The sequence below is a fragment of the Salvia splendens genome, chromosome 2, assembly GCF_004379255.2.
Source record: "Salvia splendens isolate huo1 chromosome 2, SspV2, whole genome shotgun sequence".
NCBI classification, from domain to species: domain Eukaryota; kingdom Viridiplantae; phylum Streptophyta; class Magnoliopsida; order Lamiales; family Lamiaceae; genus Salvia; species Salvia splendens.
The window spans coordinates 26909844-26928101 of NC_056033.1; the positions used below are offsets into that span (position 1 = coordinate 26909844).

At 35.5% G+C, this 18258-nt stretch overlaps 2 protein-coding genes across 2 annotated transcripts; one reads left to right on the top strand and one right to left on the bottom strand.

The window, feature by feature from the left end:
* The first annotated feature begins 2086 nt into the window (after positions 1 to 2086).
* Positions 2087 to 5586, top strand: LOC121792074 (leucine-rich repeat receptor-like protein kinase PXC2). Its single transcript, XM_042189867.1, has 2 exons — positions 2087 to 3868; positions 3940 to 5586. The coding sequence occupies exons 1-2, from the start codon at positions 2403 to 2405 to the stop codon at positions 5384 to 5386; spliced, it is 2913 nt and encodes a 970-aa protein (XP_042045801.1). The 5' UTR covers positions 2087 to 2402; the 3' UTR covers positions 5387 to 5586.
* A 6377-nt stretch (positions 5587 to 11963) lies between these two features.
* On the bottom strand, positions 11964 to 15016 carry LOC121763454. The gene is made up of 4 exons (XM_042159478.1): positions 14552 to 15016; positions 14088 to 14472; positions 13425 to 13552; positions 11964 to 12825 (listed from the first exon to the last, which is right to left on the bottom strand). The coding sequence occupies exons 1-4, from the start codon at positions 14681 to 14683 to the stop codon at positions 12379 to 12381; spliced, it is 1092 nt and encodes a 363-aa protein (XP_042015412.1). The 5' UTR covers positions 14684 to 15016; the 3' UTR covers positions 11964 to 12378.
* Between the last annotated feature and the right edge of the window lie 3242 nt (positions 15017 to 18258).

Genomic DNA, 18258 nt, shown 5'->3' on the forward strand with positions numbered 1-18258 from the left:
TTATACGTAAAATATTGCTGTTGACATTAATTATATGTAAAATGTTGTTGTTGACATTAATTATATAGGTCGTTGACATGAATTATATTGCTTGTTGACATAATAACGTTTGTTGTTGACATGAATTTATAGGTCGTTGACGTAAATTTTATGAAAAATTTTGTTGACATAAATTATATGTAAAACATTGTTGACATGAATTATATAGGTCGTTGACATGAAAATATTTGTTGTTGACATTAATTATTTGTAAAATGTTTCTGTTGACATAATAGTTGACATAAATAACGTTTGTTGTTGACATTGTAGTTGACATAAATAACGTTTGTTGTTGACATGTAGTTGACATAAATAACGTTTGTTGTTGACATCGTAGTTGATATAATGTCTCCGTAGTTGACATCGCGTGAAAATGACAATTATGCCCCCTAGTTGACATAATGTCTCAGTAGTTGATATTGCGCGAAAATTATGAATAAGTGACTAAAAATATATCTTAGTTCTCAATTAGGCTCAAAAATATCAACCTAACAAGACCATGTATTTAAGTGTAGGTATTAATGAAGAGTCTCGAAAGCAGTCAATGAAAAAATTGTCATTTTGTGTTTCTAACAATTAAAAATGAGCCCTTTTTCTTCAAAATATTATTTATAGAGCAGAGTAAAAATTTGGATTTGACTCGTTTTCTATTGGGCTTTTCGATATCAACAAACACATATCTTTGGATTTACTCTTTACTCAGATTTTACTAACACGTAACGCCAATTTATTTCCATATGCATGTGCCAACTTTATTCAACTAATTTCCACTATTAATCTTGGATTACGTAATCTTCTAAATTAACGATCTTATCGTGCCAAACATCAATTGGCATCATCTAACAAGGATTTTTGCTTAACTATAAATAAGGGTATACAAATTATTTGTTTATTTTCCAACTTAGTCAACAAGGACCAAGGCCAATACTTTAGATCAGATCTCAAAATTTAAATTTCCAACGTGGTGTGGAATTAGTTTAGGAATTTTTTTTAAATAATGGTATAGTTTGATGGGTGTGTTTGTAGTAGAATTATATATCACGTTATATGCATAATTACACATTGAATAATTGTGGAAAAAGGTGAGCAAACTTCAAATTCAAGTCTCGTTTACCCACATTAGGCATAATGGTAATGCTTGAAAAAGTCTGAAAATCAGAGGAAAGGAAACAAACATAATTGAATTGTCTTGACCATGTAAAAAAGATGGCAGGGATGAAACTTTAACATATATTTTCTCTATCTAAAACTTTAAATTTACATAAGTTTTTCGATTTTAATTTAACAAATAAATGTATTTTTATCAGGAATCTAATGACATCTTAGTTATATACTTCTTTTTAAATCAAGAATTTTGATATTATTTTCAAAATGTTCTCCCTCCATCTCTAAAAATAGTTTTCTTTACCATTTAGTTTATCCTACAAAATTTATTCATTTTCTATTTTAGTAACATTTTCATCACATATTACACTATTAATAAACACCCACATCGTTTGGAATAATACCCAAAAATTGGAGTAGTAAAAATTTGGCTACCCTTTATAATTTTTAGTTGATGCCCTAGAGTTATGCGACGAGATTATATATGATTGAGAATAAAATGTTCTCCCACCATCTCTAAAGTATTTTTCTTTTGCCATTTAATCTGTCTTATATAATTAGTCTATTTTTTCTATTTTTTAACCATCTCAGCACATATTAAACTTTAAATAAGATGGTCTCTCTCACTACAACGCTACTTTAATTAATTTTCTCTTATATTATTATCAATTTTACATTAAAATTAGTGTCATTTGGTGTTAAAATATAATGGAGACAAAATAATTACTTTGTTTAGTTAAAATGATTTTACATTAAGAGCGTGTCTATTACAAAAAAAAATTATGCCTTTTAGGCTAACCAAATATCTCATGTGAAACTAGCATTAAATAAACTTTTTAATTCATTCGAAATTAGCCCTTATAATAGTAGCAAAATAATTTGTTAGTAGCAGTATTATCTTCCATTTGAAGTTTTCACATAATAATATTGTATGTTGGCTTTATCAGAGACTCCATGGAGAGAAGTGATGAGAGTATAATGAAAAAGGCATAGAATTGAAGAATTTATGAGAGAGACAGATAGATTGAGAAAAGCAAAAGTGTAAGAGCATTCAAGGCAAAGTTGCAACCGCACTCACATTCTTTAATCACCACAAATCATCACTCCTTCTCTTCTATATTTCCTCTCAATTCTTCCAAACACGATGAAAATCTCCCACTCCCACATTTCTCCGCCGTTTCCCGATACCTCTAGCCCAAAAAAATCCAATCTTTTCGCTTTTCAAATGCTTTTCTGAATCGAAAAAATCCAACTGAGAAATGCTGTTGCCGGTAAAGTTAGTATCTTTTTTGTTTCTGCTCCAATCTTGGTTGCTTTCGGCTCAATCCCTCGCCGCCCCTGCTTTCAACGACGACGTTTTGGGTCTCATCGTCTTCAAAGCGGGCCTCTCCGACCCGCAATCGCGCCTCGTTTCGTGGAGCGAGGAAGACAACGTGGCCTGCAAATGGGCCGGGGTGAAATGCGACCCGAATACCAGCCGGGTCACCGAGCTCGCCCTAGACGGATTCTCCCTCTCCGGCCACATTGGGAGGGGCTTGGCGCGGCTGCAGTCGCTCACGCTCCTGCAGCTGTCAAGAAACAATTTTTCAGGGGAGATTCCTCCGATTCTCGCCCAAATTCCATCTCTGGAGGTTCTTGATTTGAGTTCCAACGCTCTCTCAGGATCAATTTCCGAGGCCCTTTTCCAGCAATGTGGGCGGCTGAAGTCGATTTCGCTAGCTAAGAACAGTTTATCTGGCCCACTGCCGAAGTCCTTGACCTCTTGCTTGAATCTGCAGAGGCTCAATTTTTCCTCCAATCGCCTCTCAGGTCAGTTGCTACCTGGGATTTGGTCTTTGGCTTCGCTTAGGTTTCTTGATTTGTCTGATAATTTGTTGGAGGGGGAGATTCCGGGAGGGATTGAGAGTGTGGCTGATTTGAAAGTGATTAGTTTGAGAAACAATCATCTTGTTGGTTTGCTGCCTGAGAGTCTTGGAAAGTGTTTGAATCTCAAGAGTATTGATTTTGGTGGGAACTATTTTAGGGGCAGTCTTCCTGTTTCAATGAGGGAGCTTGGTTTGTGTAGATATCTTGATGTGAGTTTGAATTCATTGACAGGGGAGTTTCCTGATTGGATTGGGGAGATGGGAAGGTTGGAATTCTTGGACATTTCTGGTAATAAGTTTTCTGGTAGGGTGCCTAGCTCTCTAGGCAATCTGCAATTGTTAAAGCAAGTTAATGTGTCAAGGAATAGGCTTAGTGGGAGCTTGCCTGAGTCATTTGGGGGATGTGTGAGCCTTAGAGTTGTTGATTTTGGGCACAATTCATTCTCTGGCAATCTTCCTTCTTGGATTTTTGTGTTGGCTCTGGAGAGTGCTTCTTTGAATGGTAATAGGTACAGTGGGAGCATCACTTTTCCGGCTTCTTGGTCGCAGTCGTTTGAAAGTCTTCAAGTGTTAGATTTGTCGTCCAATGCGTTAACCGGTGGGATTCCAGGAGCTGTTGGGAATTTCAGTAGGCTGCAGTCGCTGAACGTGTCGTGCAACTCTTTAGCTGGTTCGATTCCAGCAAGTGTCGGGGAGCTTAACACGACTCGTGTTCTTGATATGAGTCACAATCGGCTCTCTGGGAGCATCCCACCTGAGGTTGGGCGCTCTGTTTCGCTGCAGCAGTTGAGATTGGACCGCAATATGCTGATTGGAGCCATTCCGAAAGAGATTGGGAATTGCTCATCTCTAACTTCATTGTGAGTTGTCTTGAAATACTATGTTTAACTGTGAAATTGTTTGATCTGACATGATCTTGCTTTGTGTATAGGGTCTTGTCGCAGAATAATCTCACCGGCCCTCTGCCTGGTTCGGTCACAAACCTATCGAACCTCGAGGTGTTGGATTTGTCATTCAACAATTTATCAGGAAGCCTGCCGAAAGAGTTGACAAATCTTTCGCGTCTTGTGTCGTTTAATGTCTCATTCAATCACCTCGAGGGGGAGCTCCCGGTTGGAGGCTTCTTCAACACCATTCCCTCGTCGTCTGTTATTGGAAATCCATACCTATGTGGCTCCATAGTCAAGCAATCGTGCCCGGCCGTCCATCCCAAGCCTCTCGTCCTCAACCCCAACTCGTCCGTCTCAAATCACGGCCCTCTTCCACCAAATCTTCGCCACAAGCGAATCGTGCTCAGCATATCCTCCCTTGTGGCCATCGGTGCAGCTGTCTTTATTGCTCTTGGTGTGGTTACAGTCTCTATTCTCAACATGCACGCGCGTACCTCCATGGCACGGTCTGCTGCTGCGAGTGCATTCTCCGGGGACGAGGATTTTAGCCCTTCCCACGACACTGAAGCCAACTACGGGAAGCTTGTCATGTTCTCTGGAGAAGCCGAGTTTGCTACCGGGGCTCAATCTCTGCTCAATAAGAACTGTGAGATCGGCCGCGGGGGGTTTGGGACCGTCTACAAGACAGAGCTTCGAGCGGGACGCTCCATCGCCATCAAGAAACTTAACACCACGAGTTTGGTGAAATGTCAAGAGGATTTCGAGAGGGAAGTTAAAACGCTAGGGAAGATCAGACATCTGAATCTGGTGACACTCGAAGGGTATTACTGGACACCTTCGTTGCAGCTGCTGATTAACGAGTACGTCTCTGGTGGAAGTTTGCACAAACATCTCCACGACGGAGGGGAGGATAGCTGCCTCGCGTGGCAACAAAGATTCAACATAATTCTTGGTATTGCTAAAGGGCTGGCTCATCTGCACCGGATGGGTGTCATTCACTATAACATGAAGTCGAGCAATGTTCTGATAGACGTCTCTGGTGATCCGAAGGTGGGGGATTTCGCCCTCGCCCGGCTGCTGCCAGGGTTGGACCGATATATCCTGAGCAGCAAGATTCAGAGTGCGCTCGGGTACATGGCCCCAGAGTTTGCGTGCCAAAGTGTGAAGATCACCGAGAAATGTGATGTCTACGGATTTGGGGTCTTGACTCTGGAAGTGCTGACTGGGAAAAGACCGGTGGAGTACATGGAAGACGACGTGGTAGTGCTGAGTGACATGGTGAGGGAAGCGTTAGACGAGGGCAGGATCGAGGAATGTATCGACATGAGGCTGAAAGGTGGATATCCGGTGGAGGAGGCGATTCCGGTAATAAAGCTCGGCTTGATTTGTGCCTCGCAGGTGCCATCGAATCGCCCCGACATGGAAGAGGTCATAAGGATTTTGGAACTCATTCAATCTTCATCAGAGAAGGAAGAAATGGAATCATGATCTGCAAGAGGAAGATTTAAGTTAAAAATTGTTGGTATCAGGTGAAGAGGAATCCAGTTTGTGTTCAATATACAAAGAAGGTAGGCTTGCTATGAAATCTATATCATTAGTTTTGAAATCTCCTTTGTTTTATTCTTTACATTACTGGATTTGTTTTCATGTGATCTCTCTAGTAATAGTAATATTAATATTAATAGTAATAGTAATATTAATAGTAATAGTATACTTGTGATTGATCTTGATCACAGTCTTTAAGTTGTCTGAAAATATGCCACCTCATTTTCATTACTGCTTTTTGGTTAGTTTGGGTGTAATCAAATGCAAACCGTAAATATCGTACAAACTCCAAATTATGATCTGGAGCGCTAGAAAATGTCAACAGATGACAAAATAACATCAACAGAAAATATCAACCGTTGACGTTGTGTTAACATTAATATTTTGAAATTTTACTATGTTTCTGTGACTATCCAGTGAAAAATGAAGAGGGATTTGCCTATCTCCTTTACGTTGTAGATATAGGTCATTCATATCCAAGAATATATAAATGAGACATAATCATCATCAAATTGATGTGGGAAGTATGAGGGTTTTCAACGTACTTAACAAACGAGACATGAATCGAGCAAGTTGACATGTGGTCTAACTTAAAGCATACACTGCAGTTAATTATGTTTGGTTTGTTCGATTATTACAACTTGGATGCTAAGCAATACTTAATGTTTGTTGATTCTAATCAACAAACAAAATTAATCAACACCATGTCGTGATCATTGCTTACTATCTAAGTGAATTTTCAAGCACAGTAATCTCAATATTCAAAACAGTTTCAGGCTTTGCATCTCATGTTGTCTCCTGAAAGCAATGCTCATAGAGTGGGCCAATCAAGTAGAAAAAAGGGAGAGTAATGGGATTTTGGGAAAATTGTTTAAAAAATTGTTCCATTGAGGTTGTAGGGGGCACTGCTTTGTAAGACAGAATGATGAGCCATGCAACAACTTTTATTTGAATAGGCAAAGTTGGATGGAGCATAAGCATAAGCATGATGAGTATTAGTATGTCATAAGGTGTGATATAAGTGGGGACACATTCCATGTTAATGCTCATTTGGCATAATCATTTCATTGATTAAAGTGAAGCATGCCCTTTATATTTCCATATTCCACCAAAAACTAAACCATATTATTTTCATCAACCACAATCTTCATTATTGGTATGCATTGTATTGATGATGTTGGGATGAGATATAAACAATTGCACGCTTCCACTTTACTTTCCAAACTAAAAATATTGAATAATCTTGTGATTTGATTTTGAATATTTATCAGACTACTACGCAAACGAAAAAAAAAGATTAAAAAAATGCTATAAGAGCAACCATATCATTATTCCTTTCCTTTGTCATATGCCACGCACCTACTTTTCAAAATAAAAATAAAAATATTTCTATAATTTAAACATTTATCACACTACTAACAAATAACAAAAAAAATCCAATGGTACTCCAAAACCAATCTTATTTTTGGTTTTTGAGTAAAAATCACTTATTTTTAGGTTTACACTAAAACAAAACCAATTTTTGTTTCAAATTTGTGAGTAGAAAATGTATAATATAGAGAATATTCTTTTTAAGTTTGAGTTTAGTGTAAATGGTTAAAAATAAAATCATATTTAATATGACATTTTACATTAAAATGAGTTTGAGCTTAAAGTAAATGATTAGAAATGTTCTTAGAGCATTCATTGTTGAGAGCCTTTAAAAATTTCTTTTCTTGCATAGTACTCATGGCAAAAGTGGTGGATGCACCGGAGAGCAAAGGGTACGACTGTACCCTCAAAATTAGGTGTGGGTCAGTTAGGTATACTTTACTAAAACAACCATATCTTATACCTTATCAAAAATTCAGTATAAGAAAAAAATATACTTTTAGAAGTTTATCTTATTAAAATTTTTGGTATATCAAATTTTGAATTTTAGGTAAAACATTATATTAAAAAATTTGGAAATGATAGAGATACATAGGACATAGTTGGAAATAAGAGAATAATTTAAGGGTGTATGTGGAATTTAGAGTACTTTACTGCTTAACACTAGTGTAACCCAACACGAAATATTTTCTTTGGTAATTAAACATACAAACCAAATTACTTATCCAAATATTCTAACTCAAGAAATGAGCTTTGCAAACACACATTCTCCCTTTTCTTGAGAATTTGTAAATGCCAAAGCAAACACATCCTAATAAGACAACAAGTCAAAGACAAGAATTTCATTATTTTCTATAGAGCAAAATAGTAAATTATCTAAGTTGCTTGATTAAACATAGGGGTGGGTCAGTTCGGTATACGTTACTAAAAACACCATATCGTATACCTTGTCAAAAATTCGGTTTGAGAAAAAAACCATACCTTTGCTTTACTAAAATTTTTGATATACCAAACTTTGGTATACCTTATTTTCGGTATGACGAATTTCAATATCAATATAGTACCTCATTTTCGGTATGTTATACCGGAAATGGTAAGACTTATATTTTGTGCATATAAGAAGATACAATAATTGATAACCAAATTTTGAGACTTGGTGCGTTGTGGGTCATTAAGACTACCGTCATCAGGTCATTTTAATAATGTTGATTTATTTTAGTTATGTTGCATATTTTTATTGACGTTGATGCTTGATCAATTAGCTAGTATATTTTTCTCATTAAGTTAAATTAGTTGAGAAGGACTATATGTATTATTAAACTAACAAAAATCTATTTTTTATATTATTATACATTTTTTCATACATGCATACACTTCCTAATATAGTGTATGATCTGTTCATAACAAATATGCTTCCTTTTCATAATGTAACAAAAAAGTTGTTCTTGTTTACAATTTCTCCAGTATAATCCTGTTTCAAGAAAATTTAAAAATAAAGTAGGTTTCGAATTTAACCTTATGTACACCACCATTGTAGACAGTGACGAAGCCAAGATTTTTTGCCTGAGGGGGCTCAAAAACTGTTTATAATTGTGAGCTATTTTTTACATCGACATTAATATCCCCGTAAACAACTGCAACATAAGTGGAAGTAATAGTGAGAGATGGAGATGGTAATGAAATAAATACTAGTGATAGAAACTAGAGATATATACAACAACTTTAGTAAAAATCAATCCCGACATCAAAATTGCACAATGTCGTGAAAATGACCGTATTTGCATCTTATATACTATTAATAACATTTCTTATTAACGATTATAAATCGTAACATTAAATAAAGCATATAATATCATTTTTCACACATATTCATTATTCGAAAGCTTATAGTATCCTTTCGGCAGAGCTCTTCATGTTTTTCGATCAATTTATGTTTCAAATTAACTAAATATTTGTGATTTAAAAAGTAGACTAACAATGGACTTATGTTTTAAAATAATTAATACATTTATCATTCATAAAAAATTTAAAAAATAGACTAGAATAATAACTAATTACTATAGTTAAAGTATTAAAAAAAGTAGCCAGAATAAATAATAACTACTATAAAATAAAGTACTAAATTAAAAAATAGACTATAAATAAAGTCTAATATTTAATAAGTGATACAGCATTTAAAATTCTATACAAATGATATATATTAAGATTCAAGAGTAATTGAAATAAGATGTTTTGAGGAAATAAAATCCTACTACTAAAATAAATAAAAAGGAAAGATTCAAAAGTAATTTAAATGAACTGTTTTGAGGAAATAAAATACTACTACTAAAATAAAAAGGAACTTTGAGGAAATAAAATACTACTACTAAAATAAAAAGGAACAAAAACCATGTTGTTTCCAAGATTCGAACAACTGACTTTAGGAAGGAAAATGGGAATATCAAACCAACTCGGCTACCAACATGCTTGTATATCTTAGGAATGTACACTCCATATATAGTAATAATTTCAATAGCTGGGGGGCCCAGTGCCCCCCAAGCCCCAATGTGGCTTCGTCCCTGATTGTAGACATCTTCGCTAAGAGGATGTTTGATGATAATTCGCAGACGTGGATTCCCATCTTTGTTGGCATGCATAAACACAAAAGTGTGATCTTTAAGAGCATCTTTGTTTTTTTAAAAAATTTGGTTCGCATGCATACATCAACCTATATATTAGAACAGTAATCATTTATCCCGTTTCAAATATTACACTAATAAGACAACAAATCAAAGATAGGAATTTCATTATTTTCTATAGAGCAAAATAGTAAATTATTCAAGTTGCTCAGTTAAACATAGCTTTGGGTCAATTCGGTATACGTTACCAAAACCATCATATATAGTGACTGATCCAAATTCATAAAATGGAGGGTGCGGAATTACCATTGCACATTTATTCTTCGGTTTCAAAAAAACATGCTCAAAATACACCAAAAATAATGAGTTATTGGTGGGTAATTAGTAGTGTTTTATTTTGATTTTTTTAGTATGATTGGCGAGTTAAAATAAAATATGAGACTATTTTTTATAGACATAGATATGTTAAGTTAAAATGAATATGACTATCAAATTTGAAATAAATAACATAATTAGTTATTAGAAAAAATATTTTAAAAAATTTAAAATTCTTCTTTCAAGAAAAAGAAACCTAACAGAAGAAATGAGAATTATGGATTATCAAATATGGCTTACAAATAATTGAATAGATATTTATACCGAAATGACTTTAGTTCCAAGTTTAATTTTGGATTAATATTGAAAATTTTATTTCTAAATTATTAATTAAAAATATTAAGCTATCTACATTGAAAAAAAAAATTTATACTCCCTTCGTCACCTATTATTAATAGTGTTTAATTGTGTTCTATTTTTCGTGGACGGAGGGAGTAAAAGATTGGAGAATGATGAATGCCTCATACCTTTGACTATTGCGAACTATGCTTGGAGAATGCTGAATGCTCGTTCCACATTGTTTTCGCACAAACTTTTGATTTTTGGAAAAATAGACTTTTATTAGCTCAACTGACCACAAAATGGTCTAGACGAATGTTGACTTTTGTGATAGATGCGTCAACTAGATAATAGTCCACACTCATAGAAACGTCCATTGGTCATTAATCACCGTACATGCCGTTGAACAATTTTTCAATCCTATTGCCTGTAGTCTAGTTGCCAAGCATGTCAGGGAAGTTGTTTTGAGCCTGACGACCACCCGCCATCGGATCACCGTATAATTTTGTTGCATTGAAAGCCCTTGCCACTTGAGCCTATCCCATTGTCACGGGAATAACTCTTCACGAGCCACCAACGTATTTTCTATGCACATGAATAAATCTTTATGATTACGAAACCTATGACAAAATACCCTAACCCCTATTGCAGATTGTTGATGAAATAATCCTCCATGAAGCGTTCGGCCAAGTGCCGATGACTTCTAGTTGCCCCTGTGTTGCAAGTGACATTGAGAAGCTTGTTGCACTCGTCAGACGAACTATCTTCATCAGAGAAGTTTCTGATGTCGTATGAACCCATATAAACGAAACAGATTTAAAAGAAATAATGGTTGAAATATAGAGATAAATTGGGGAGAAATTGAAGAAGAACTGAAAATGTAGTGTGAACATGAGATTAAATGAAAAATATTTATAGATGTTTAAATGAAAATTGGTGTGTGATTCAACAGGCGAATTCGCATGTCGAATCGAGTAATAATGATGAGGAAAATGGTTCATCTGAAAGCAAAATTGACAGATTAATATGAAGGTAGTGAAATCAACTCGGCAAAAGGGAGGGGAAACGACTTGAAGAGATAAAAGATTGGAGAGAAGCAAGAGAAAAAGAAAGAATGAGCTAACGTCGTATTGCTTGCAAAGTTTTCATTATTCACGTGTCATAAAATGCGACATGAATAGCTGAAATCACTCTCCATTCGAAATTTGACAAATTTGTTAATTTATTTACAATGATTAAAGTTTGGAGAAAGTATCAAATTTGGTCTAAGATTCATGGTTTTCGACCAACATTTCTTTTTAAATCATTTTAAAAAAAGATATTGGCACTCAAAAACTAAATTTAAATAATAATACTAATTTGATTAATGATGACTATATATACGCAAAATCTTATACTACCTTCATCCCATCAAAATAACCACTTTTGAAGCGACATGAATTTTAATGTATAATTGATTAAATATAATAGATAGAAAAAAAAAGATTGAAATATTATTAGAGAAGAACGAAGTCCGCCGCATTAGAAAAAAGAGTTTCCTAGATTAGAAATTATTATTTTTAAACAACGGACAAAAAAACAAAAATGATACTCCATCCGTTCCTTCATAATTGATGCACTTCTTTCTAGCATGGAGTCTAAGAAATACTACTAATGTTTAGTGTGTTAAATTGATAGGTAATAAAGTAGATAAAGAGAGAAATGTAGAAAAATGAATAAAGTAGGTAGAATAAAGTAAAAGAGAACATGAAGTAAGAAAAAATTGAGTTAATTATTACCATATGAAAATGACCCAAATATAAACAAACATTCCGAAATGGAAAAATGACTCAACTATGAAGGAACAAAGTGAGTATGTTTTTATTGTACGGACCAAAAGTACAAAAGTGGTATATTTTTATGGAAGTAATATTCAAAGATTAAAAAACATCAAATTAATGCCTGCACAGCAGCAAAACCCGTCAATTTTGATGCATGTAACCCAACCGCGCTCTGCACATGCCTGACATGAAAGGCGCGGCTGGTCCATGTTGCGGATGCTCTAACTTACAAAACAAGAGCTTCCAATTTTAGCACAAAACTGATCTTGCACAAAAGATCCAATATAAAAAACAGTGCTTACAACTTCCTATCATGGCTAAACGAGGAAAAAGATTCATAATTTACCAATGGCTCTGTCGTTTGTTATCCCGCCTCGCAAAATCTGTATGTCTTACTCTTGTGTGGAGTTTTTCGCGCTTCGCGAAATCTGTATGTATTACACTCTTGTAAGGGGCTTTTTTTCGTGTAATCCTAATCGTCCCAGCCATTCTCCCATCCATCTCTCTTTGGAGACCTAGAGGTGAGTCCATCGGCAGAGACACTTCTTACTTGGTGTCCAGAGGGGGACTTCACCTCAACATCCTCATCCCAATCGTCGACCCAATCCTGATCCCAGCCTTCGGAGCTATCCACGTTAGCAGTAGATTCTGGAAGGCCCATTTCAAGCTCTTGATAAGTAACTACATCCTGCTGGTTTCTCTTCCTAAATCTGCAACAGGCCCATGTCCCTCCTAAAAGTAATGTGATGAGGAAAGAAGCATATACGGCATATATAGGAGTCACTTGCTTAGAGTAGAAAGAGAGCTGCTGCATAATCTTGTCGACAGAAGCAGACTGCACTAAAACGAGATTGCATGGGGCACCTCCAGAACTCACTATCAGTTTATTGCTCTTGCCAACTACAGATGAAATGTTTATCTGCATAGCATGGATTCATTAATTAAGCAAAAAACGAGATAAAAAAACAGAGCGTAACACGTCAAGTAGCATCAACTGCCAAAGCTAAAATATGTGTTTTTCATATGCGTTATCCCATATTCTATATCCACATTTATGCATGAACGAGTATTTCAAATTATGAATATATTGTGTTTTAAACATGAATCCTATTCGTCTACGATCCTATGAGCTACAGAACTCCCTTGTTTTAGTACTTGAGAATGAAATTCACTTTCAACCTAGCATTCCAGCATCAAACATACAGAAATCATAATACTTGTTGTCTTCAGTTTTCAATTTATATACAAGTATTGCAATGGACTAGCATCAGGCAATAACTTACATCGCGATCACATATATGGCAATAACTTCCAAAATTTGATATTTAAATTTTTATAAAAATGGTCATTTGCTGTCATACAACTTATAGTTTCCTTAATCATCATACAAATATCAATTTTTATAAAACAAACAGCCTAATAGAATATTCCAAACATCATAATTAATATGTTGCAAGTGAGAGTAGACAAACAACCCAATGAAATATTTCTATGCACACAAACAATGCAGATCCATACCTTTTTACTTGTATGTTTGGGTACTTCGACATCTGACACAATATATTGAACTGAATTAGGTAATTTGATGTTGACTTTTAAAGTATTTTCTCCTTCATTCGTCGCTACAACAAACACACTATCTACCCCTGCCAAAATGAAGCGTGGTTATTTCTTTGCAGCTCAAATAAGTAAAGCAATTGACCCAACAAAAGGAAATGAAAACCATCAGTTTTCCTAATCACACAAGCGAGAACAAAAGATTTTAGGATCTCTAGCAAAGAGCTACAAGTCGTAGGAGCAAGACAGTATTCTTTCTCCTTGTCTATCAAACAAATATTGTGAATTATTTTCGTTCTTTTCAGAGCCCTATACTAAGAGAATGAAGTGTGTCAGCAATATCTAATAACAATGTCTATGATATGATGTATGATGAGAATCAAGATGCTCTAGCACGGCCATGAACTTCCTAAACTAGTGTTGCACTATCCTTAATTAATCCGGCTAAATTTAGCCCTGCTAAGGGGAAAAGGTTCCTACATCCAAGATTATGCTACTACCACTGGAACTAACTAATACCACACATATAATCTTAGACATTTTTTTGAATAAAAACCATCATCTAGCATTCAAACAAAAGAATTAGATACTACCAACATTAACACATAATAGGAGAACAAGTACCGCCATCTTTCGACATTTTAATGCAGGCAAGCATTGTTTGATCCCTGCAACTGCTAACTGATCCATCGCAGCTGACGATGTCATCTGGCTTCGGCATGGTCACATTGGCCTTCTCATTGCCTCCAACAACTTCATTGCTCTTCTTCTCACCCCCTGGCAGGCTAGGATCACCTAAACTTTTAGTGCCATTGTCAGGTTTCTTAGATTCCTCCGGAGCAACTGGTAGTGTCGAATCACTATTAGTCTGATTGCCCGCCTGAGATTCCTCTGGCTTCTCTAATTCAGGCTTTTCGGATTCTTCCGGCTTCTCTAATTCAGGCTTTTCAGTATTTATCGAACTCGTATTCGTATTCGAATCATTAATTGGGCTTGCAATTGGTGAAACCTACGCCACAAAAATAAAAAATCACTCATAAAAATCTAAGATTTTCGCAATATACAGAGGCGCGCGGAAAGAAGCTTACCTGAGAATCCGCAGAAGCATTATCCCTCTCACTGGCAATCAATTTCCGTAGATGAAACACTAAGGAGGCATTGGAAGTGGTAGACAAAAACAGGAATACCAAGACGATTGCGATAGAGCGATTTTTATCCATTCGACAATACTTCCAGCAAATTTTCTAGCTTGTTCCGATCATTCCAATCGAAACGAAGCCAAAAAACTCATTTTCCAGCGGAATCTTCAAACTTAGCTATCCCTTCCAATTAGGCTTAGGATTCACGCAGAGTTGCTTCTGAGAAACGAATTAGGATATACAATGAATCCAAAAGGGGGAATTTTTAAAAAATGAAGCTGGAAAATTAGGGGATTAAGGCAAAATTGATGAACGAATGAATTTAGGGTTTACGAATCGATGGATCTAAAACGTGAACACAAAACGAGATCGCGCGAGTGTTAATCAGTAGTTCTTCAACGAGCTGCTCCAATCAATAGCGGACACGTGCCAGCCCAATCACTTTAAAGGTCTGAGAGCATTGAGAATAGTGGACAGCCCATTCTCAGCCTATCTCACTATCTTTATGATTCATTTAATTGTTGATCAAAAATAAAATAACAAAAATGAAATAAATTAGAGAAAAAAAAATATAGAAATACAGTGAAAAAATTATTTAAACAAAAAAAATTGAAAATGGTAATCGACTCATCGTTCGCCGGTGGTCCACCTACAATAGGCGCCGATCAGCGAATGCTCTAAAGGAACATTGTTGGCTACTAAATCAATCGAAATTGTTGTTTTGTTTTTATTACTTCTCATGTCTGTAAAAAAAGTCTCATTTGTAGACGATACATGTTTTAATAAAAAAATTAATAAAGTAAGAGAGAAAATAAGAAAAAATGAGTAATGTATGAGAGAGGAAAAAAAGTACTAGTAAGTATGAGGAGAAACTTTCTTTTGAATATTTTTATTTATGATAAATTCATAATTGTGTAAATTCTCATATAAAAAAAATATCCATGTAGAAAAGATAGACTACCTTCGATAAAATGGCATATGTAAGTATTTATCGACTAGAAGCCTAAATGTTGCGACAGGGCATTTGGATTATTAGAAAATTAAAATAAAGTAATATCATCACAAACACCTAATAAGTTACAAATTTATGCACTATTAAATTCTTATGGTTATTGATTGATTTTACCCCAACACCAATTAATTTAGTTGAGAATAGGTTTTCCGTCTCGAAGTTTGATTTTCTAATTGTTTTTATTATATTGTAGTACACTAGTACTATAATTTTGTGTATATGTATATTTTTAGAGGACCATAGTGTAGTACTATAATTATGTGTATAAGTTTGATTTACCACAACACCAACTAATTTTGTGCAAAAGAAGTGAAATATAAAGTTGCATGGCCTGACCTTTTTGCTGAGGACACTTCTACTTCACGAAAGCATAGAGCGGCACAATAACAGTTTTGGCCTCAAGCGTCCTTACGCTATCCAAATCCCTATCTCAATACCGTCTCATCCATTAACTATTCATAGCTTCACTGCACGTTTTACCACATTTCTTAACTGAGAGACGTCCATCTATTAACCATTTCATCCATTAACTATTCATTCAATTTCATTTTTTATTTTTATTTCCAACAAATTCAATTAATATTTCATTGAAATATTAAATTAATACTAATAATTCATAAAATCATTAAAAATCACGAAAATTACAACATCCGAAAATACAAAAAATACATAATTGAAATCCTAATATTACAATTTATTGAAATCCGCATAATCATGGAAAGTGATGCGGTGACCGTCTAACGGTTGCCAAATTTTGCCCAAATGTATTTCATTAGATCCTCCTGGAGTTGAGTGTGGGTCATAGAATCATGTGTCCTTGCCCGGACACACAACCGCTCTTGCAAAGAAGGATGTACTCCACTGCGAGGCGGACTACTTGCGGAAGAGCTTCCCGGGGTTTCAGGGTCGAACCAATTTCCCGCCTCAGGTCCTTCGTCGGCGACAATAATGTTGTGCAAGATTATGCACGTATACATGATGTCGACCATATTCTACATAAACCACGTACGAGCCGGGGATTTGATAATGTGGAATCGAGCTTGTAGAACCCCGAACGCTCTCTCCACATCCTTGAGAGCAGCCTATTGCTTCTGCGCAAAAAGAGCCTGTTTGTCGTCTATCGGCATGTTGAACCTCTTCACGAAGGTTGGCCACTTCGGATAGATGCCGTCGGCAAGATAGTACCCCATTTTAAACTGGCGGTTGTTAGCGGTGAAGTTGATGGCCGGCTCTTTACCATTCAAAACTTCGCTGAAGAGGTCGGATTGGTTGAGCACGTTGATGTTGTTGTTCGATCCGGGGACCCCGAAAAATGCATGCCAAATCCATAGCCGGTAGTCGGTAACGGCCTCGAGTATAACGGTGGGGTGGGTGCCTTTGTGGCCGCTCGTGTATGATCCCCTCCACGTAAGCATGCACAAACCGAACCGAACCGGCGGTTAACCGCCGGTTCATAACCTGGAACCGGAACCGGCGGCGGCGGTTCGAACCGCCGGAAGGTTCGGTTCAGGTTCACGATTTTCAGAAACCGGAACCGCTGGTTCAAATAAAAATAAAAAAAATATTTATTATTTATAAAATTTAATTTTCACAAAAAATAAATACAAAAATTTCATAATATCCCATATTTATTTGTTGGGCCTCTGAATTCTAAAAAACCATTCTTGGTTGTTTCTCTTTTATAAAGACATCCTTGAATATTTTATGTTTCACTTTCGATGTAAGAAAAAATATATTGAAGAATTTTCTTTTATAACTATATATTTAGATCATCCATGAATCTTTTTCCAATGTAGAAGACAAAACTTTCTTTATATTTTACATTTTATTATTTACTATTTTTATATTTATTTTTGTCATAATTCCTTTTCTAAGACAAATTTATAGTTAATAATAGCGTCAACTAGAATAGTTTAGTTATAATAGTTTAATTAAATTTGAATGTGGCATGTTGCTTATAATTTGTATATTTATAGAATGTGGACATGTTCAAATAATTGGATTTAAATGTAGGTATGTTACTCATTTTTCTCAATGTATTGATTAAAATGTGCAAAAAAGCAACAATTAATATAATTTGTATAAGAATGATAAAAATAGAGGATTAAAAAAGCAACCAATATTTAAATTTATTGTTTAAGACTTAAAGTCTTTAGTGATTTGTAATTGTTGTAACTTGTAGACTTGTTCAAATTTATATCAATAAAGTAATTTTCTTCGTGGTTTTTTGAATTTTATTTACGCACATTCCATAGATAAATAAAGAAGAAAATGGCTGAACCGTCGCCCGAACCGGAACCGGAATCGCCTAAACCCTTGGCGGGTCAGATGAGTTCATGATTTTTTTGAACCGTGAACCGCCGGTTCCGGTTCGGAACCGACGGTTTTTGAACCGTGTGCATGCCTACCTCCACGCCACAGGGCAATTCTTCCATTGCTAATGCATGCAATCGACGCTGCCAAGCATCCCGGGGAACCCGTGCACTTGTTCGTGAAGTCGGAGCAGAAACTGACAATCTGCGGTGCTTGGCTTCCGGAGAAATTCATCGGTGAAGGCTGCCCGGACGCCTTTGCAGATCATCAAACACAGTCTCTCAGTGCTTTCTCCAATGTGCAGGTACTCATTGAACAAATCCGCCGTTTG